Genomic DNA, 6,000 nt, shown 5'->3' with positions numbered 1-6,000 from the left:
AGCCCATACAGCCTAGTTTAATTTTCTTTCAAAATTCCTTTCATGTAATTCCCCTCCTCAAAAGCCTACAATGGTTTCCATTTCCTAACCCATTATTTCTAAACTCTTCTGCCTGGATTTAAAGCTATAACCAGGCTCCATCCTTTGCATCCAACTTTATTTAATACTATTTTCCAACCAGTAGGTCCCCTTCCCCTGGGATAATTGAAATTAACTGGCTTTATCTTAGGGAAAACTTAAATAAACAAGGAAAAGAAACACAGACACTAAAATCCCTAACTGCAAAAGTTTATTTACAATTGGAGTTAAGGAATATTTTTAATGCATGCTGAGAAAAGAGTAATATTCCAAATATCTAGGTTACTATCTGATAAGGAATACAAGACAATATTGGAAGAGACTTTGGCACACATGATTATTGGAACTAGGTTATCAGAACACACTATTAGAACCTTATTATCAGAACACTTACACATATCACCTACTTTTACATCACACCAACTTTATGGACAGCTCCTCTAATTTCTCACTAGCTATTTGAGTAAATAACATTCAAGGTTAAACTATAAGACTGGAGATTGAAGGGAAGGAATACAGAAGTGGTAAGCATCACAACATTTCAGAGCCTACATACACGAATACGACATTAAGATTAAGAAACAGTATTTCAATTTTCTTCTGAAACAACTTTTGGCAATGTTCAGCGCATGAGAAGACACTGCTTTGGTCCATCCACTCTTTCCAGTTTTTCAAAGTGTTTCCTGGCATTGCGGATGTTGATCAGAGTAGCTGCAGAAGCTGAGGAAAGGGGTAGGGGAGATACCCCACAAAAAAGTAGTCAAAGGAATGTCTAATAAAAACAAATAGGCAAATAAGAGACCCAAATCCCTCAACATAGTATGTCACAGACAACACAAAGGAACAGGAGGCCCCAAGTTAATCAGGGTTTAACTTTTCTGAAAATATAGATGTGTTTATATTTTAAACACAAAGTTCAAACATCAAAAATTTTCTAAATCTTTTATTTGGAGGCTCATAGTATAAAACCTATTATCTTATGTTATATTTTAATAATAACCTAAGGTAATAAAAGCCAGCAGATCAGAGATAATTTAAACTTCTGGGAACACCCTGAAAATACTGCTAGAACCTCGATCTCAGTGGTTGAGATGGATATAGCTATTATGGCATGGAAGCACCAAATACCTCCCTCTATGGCCATAACCCAAATATGGGAATATGGTCCTTAGAAATGTACAATGACATATAAAACAGTTCAATATTTAATAGTTCAGAGCTTAGACTGACTAATCTTTTGAAATCTATACTATATATAGCACAAATTATACATACATTTGGGTTCTTTTCTTTAAAATCTCCAGATTCATTTACTTGATTTCTGAAGTTGCCAAGAACAAAACATAAAACTGTAGAGCCTAAATTATTTTTAAGCTTCAAAATATACATTTATGGAATAGAAAAATAGGTGCTACTAGTACTAAGATAGTTTTTTCTGGTAAAATATATATAACAAGAAATTTACCATTTTAACCATTTTTTTAAAATATTTTTATTTATTTATTTTTAGGGAGGGAGGGAGGGAGAGAGGGAGAGAGAGAGAGAGAGGGAGAAACATCAATGTGAGGTTGCTGGGGGTTATGGCCTGCAACCCAGGAATGTACCCTGGCTGGGAATCGAACCTGGGACACTTTGGTTCCCAGCCCGCGCTCAATCCACTGAGCTATGCCAGCCAGGGCTTCATTTTAACCATTTTTAAATGTACAGGTCAGTGGCCTTAAGTGCATTCATACTGTTGTGCAACCATCCTCACTACAAAATAGATTCTCAGTATCTAATAAAGTACCACCTCTAGGACAATTTAATAAACATGTGGCTCTGAACCTATATCTGCTAAGTTTAAACTTACGAATAGATGGATCAGACATCACAACCATCACGTAAGTGTTGGATGTAAAGATATCAATGAAAGCAGCGAAGTTAGAGTTCCTGACTTCCATGCTCTGGAAAGAGGCAGCCAGCTTGCTGTGGAAGAAAAGAGAAAAGAGTAAAGAACATAAAATAATAGCAAGACATTCTCATCTTTTAGGTTAAACATTTTCATAGCATTATACCTTGATTAACCACTTCATTAAGACAGTTAATCACTAACTTCGTTTTCCAAGGAAGCTCTAATGCTGAATTTAACATGTTTTGGAAAGCAACTTAGAGAGTTAGGACTTGACATTGACTGTGAAATGAAAGTGGGTGTAGACTTAGATCCATGTTTAAAATCATGTTATAAGATTTTTCTAATTTTAAGAAGCTTTTTAGGTTGAAATTTTCCTATCACCAAGATTAGCTTTTGAATTGTAGTCACACTGAAATTCAAGAAATGATTCCCTTTCTTTGAAAACAAATAAGGTAATTATATTTGCACATCATTCAATATTTCTTCTTAAAAACGTTAGCATTAAACATGCCAAAATATCTCTAAGTGCCTTTTGTGCTAAGGTATAAAAGGAATAAACATATTATTCTATTGTCTGGGCATCAAAGTTTTATCAGAATAAGAATTTTGATTCTTAAATCTTTACTAAATTATGAGATGTTCACATGCCAGGACTCAAAACTGTATTTAATCAAAGCTGAGACAATATGACTAGAAATTTCTAGACTATGTTGTACCATTCCTGAATCAGTACCTCTATTTTAATTACTGTAGCTTTACATAAAATTTTGGTATTTGGTAGGGAAAATTATCCTTCTTTCTTCTTTTTCAAACTCTCTTGGACATTTTTGATTTCTTCCCAAACAGGACCAAGCATTTCAAAAGGGTACTCTATTTAGATATTTTTCATATGCTTCTTCGATATCACTTATTTACATTAAAGGACAATAAGTTTCATTCACTCATTCAATTGCAGGCTCCCTTAGAATTAGTTTTCTTTTCAATTGAAGGAACTATTCTGGATATAGGAGTATGATCCACTATAGTTATTTGAACCTCTCAAAAATAACAGTAATTTTTCCCCAGAGATAAACAGATCACACTAGATCTCCTACCTGCAGCTCAGCTTAAACTGCTTAATAATGTTGCTGATTTTTTCAAATCTGTGGGCATCACGCTGCTCTTTACATTGATAGTGAGAAATCACCTATAAAAAAAGAACAAAGCCCTTTAAACACATGCAATGTAGTCAAATCACCCTCTGCTACTCCTCCAGGGAAGCATCTGTTAATCAGTCTCTTGGTCACCTGATTTTAGGGCAGACATGGCACCTGGCTTACTCTCTCATTTCCTCTGTCCCATATGCTGCCAACATTATACATAATTTCAACGTTATCCATCATTTCAACAGCCAGTGATTTGGTTATAATTTTATTAGATCATTTAAGTACAATCTATTTTGGCTTGTTGCTGTTGTTCTTTATCACCTAATTTAATCATTAAATGTTCCTTTTATTTTAATATTTCACAGGATGGGCTGATTTTTAAAAAATTAAAAATCACAAAGGAAAAGTAAATAAAAATTCTTAGCTGTTCTTGAGGTCTACTTAATGTATTTAATTTTAATGAAGCCTGTAACCAAGTGGCTTTTGGTATTATATTTTAAAATCTCAACCAAAAGATTCTAACTTCTGAGAATTGACTATTTATAAATTAATCTACTCAGGATGGACGCCCATGCCAGCTGAAAATACTTGCCCTCATATTTCTGGATTTTAATAAAACCAGACAAGCATTTCCTATAGGCTGAATATACAGATACAAAATTTTCTACTAGGAAACAAAACTGAGTCACTTGCAAAAACCAATGATACAAATATTATTATCTCCATTTTCGAGAAGGGGAACCAAACTTAGATTAAGAAGTGTGTCTAAAATCATCAAGGATTGGTAGAGCTCAGAAACAAATTATTTACTGTAAGCTGCTCTTAAGAGTTACATTTAGTAAGCTGATCAGCAACTACTTATGCAGTGCTTTGTGACATCTCAAATTAATTTGTTGCTGTTGTTATTTAGAAATTTTACTTACACATATAACATTGGTTTTTGTATCTTCTCTCAGAGCTATACATACAGTAGGCTCTAATATAGTTAAGATGAATTTATAACAAGAATTAAAATACCAACATGCCTCTTTTCTGCTCCACCTCTCCAGCTGAACTGTTAGCTATGTCACTGAGTTAACTATAACATTTCTTCCCTGTTAAAAGTTTTCAACTCAGTCTTTTAGAGAAAGAGGTGGATACAACTTTCCACAACAGGGAAATAACCCTCATTTCATAATAAAATTCAACAGGAAACAGGGATAGTTCAATGTAAATGAACAATGATTTGCAGAAATAATCTAAACTGTGTTGTAAGGCATACCTACAAAAATCTAACTTTCACTAACTACTCAAGAGCTACAAATCAAAGGCCTTGTTTCAGGTCACTTACTGACAATACTACCTTATAAATAATGCTACCCACGCTAACTTAATGGCAAGAGGAGAGAAGGTTCTTCTTGAAAGTGGCAACATGTTGTTCTCTGTTGCCCAATGAAAGAAGGTAAGCGTGAAGTTGATCTGCAGAGCAGAAAGTTCTCACCAGAAAAGTAGCTCTTTCAAACAGAAGCACTTCATCAGCCTCAATAATTTCAGCAAAATTCCTTAGGTTCATTTCCAGTTGCTGAACATTGGGAATCAGCTGATAAACAATGCTGGACCAGGCCTAACAGAACAGAAGCATGGTGTAATTATTACTAACAGGTAGCCAGTCCCACATCTTTGTAAATAAGCAAGCACACTACAACATATGGACAGAAAAATATGGTGATAACTGAGTCCCAAATACTGGTAACAAATATGATATAAAAGAAATAAAATGAGAAAATGAAGCTAATATTTGATATTTATCCTTCAGCTGGAACTCTTAAAAAATTTCAAACACTTTTGTAAAATGCTGGAGAAACTTTTTTATATTGACAATTAAAAAAATAACTTCATTCCACCATGTTATTTTAGGAGAAGTCGAAAACTCTGAGCTACTACTGGGCTAAACCAGCTTCTAATCCGGTCATGCAACAAATATTTAAATCCAACAATGTAGACTGCACTGAAAATCAGAACCTGATAATGCTATATTTAACATCCTTCTAAGAATCAGTTTTGTGAAAATATCAGTCACATAGACAAATGGCCCCCTCTCTTAATGGGATAACATACGAGAGAAATTAGTGGCATCGTCATTCCAAAAGTTTTCTTTTCAGCTGTATGAACTACTGAATTTCAAATGGTACACTGTGTGTTTGCCTAAAACTGAATTCATCTAGAGGAGTATGACTAATGAAAAGATGTGAAATTAACCACAGCTTCCCTCTATTCTTGTAAGCCTCTTTTATTTGAATTTCCATTATAACATTTCCTTCCATCTCACTCTAATTAGTCTGCTAAGGTATATAGTGTTCTTCTCTCCCATATGAGAGGTCAGGAACCTGGTCTTAGTCATTTGTGTGTCCTACAGCATCAAGCAGGTATGTGATGAGTGCTTGCAGAATAAAACTTAGTATAAAAATTCAAGTTAGCTCTATGCAACATTTACGTAAGAGACAGCAGTGTCATGTCTCTGTTCCAATTAGTTTTATTACTTAGGCATAGGGTTTCAGGCTCCAAGTTCCAAGGTCGGTGTTAATGTCACTGCTGAATTTACCTTGGAGAAGACACCAAAGCTAACCACAGCAGAGACATTGTCACTCACAGCAGTGTTGTAATTAGCCAAATGTCTTTGGTCGTGTTATGTATTGCCATCCTTCACACCGCAGTTGGTTCTTATCAGTGCGTCATGTCCATCGTTATTCACGGTTACCTGTTCTTTGGGAATAAGGCTTTGAGAGAAATTCGGCCCAAATTAATCTAGAACAGTATTTCCTAGACAGGTATCTCAAAAATTATCTGCTATTTGAGTGAGGCTGGGTCAACATAATATTGGGGAAAAAAATGAATTAGTTAAAAAAT

The 6,000-nt window shown here is 34.6% G+C and overlaps 1 protein-coding gene across 13 annotated transcripts in view; it reads right to left on the bottom strand.

The window, feature by feature from the left end:
- Nucleotides 1-276: 276 nt before the first annotated feature.
- RRAGB (Ras related GTP binding B) overlaps nucleotides 277-6,000 on the bottom strand; it is a 56,929-nt gene continuing 51,205 nt past the window's right edge. For 12 of the 13 annotated variants that reach the window (XM_028522253.2, XM_028522255.2, XM_028522258.2 and 9 more), the window contains 4 exons: nucleotides 4,595-4,717; nucleotides 3,064-3,155; nucleotides 1,928-2,043; nucleotides 316-798 (listed from right to left, as the gene is read on the bottom strand). In XM_028522253.2, the coding sequence (XP_028378054.1) occupies nucleotides 701-798; nucleotides 1,928-2,043; nucleotides 3,064-3,155; nucleotides 4,595-4,717 (429 nt within the window). In that variant the 3' untranslated portion in view covers nucleotides 316-700. Of the gene's footprint in view, nucleotides 799-1,927; nucleotides 2,044-3,063; nucleotides 3,156-4,594; nucleotides 4,718-6,000 lie in introns of all 13 variants that reach the window. The other variant, XM_028522257.2, reaches the window with a different exon arrangement.

This window comes from Phyllostomus discolor, chromosome X (assembly GCF_004126475.2).
Source record: "Phyllostomus discolor isolate MPI-MPIP mPhyDis1 chromosome X, mPhyDis1.pri.v3, whole genome shotgun sequence".
Lineage (NCBI taxonomy): Eukaryota > Metazoa > Chordata > Mammalia > Chiroptera > Phyllostomidae > Phyllostomus > Phyllostomus discolor.
Note: the sequence above shows the minus strand (reverse complement) of the source record. Positions and strands in the feature narration are given on the sequence as shown.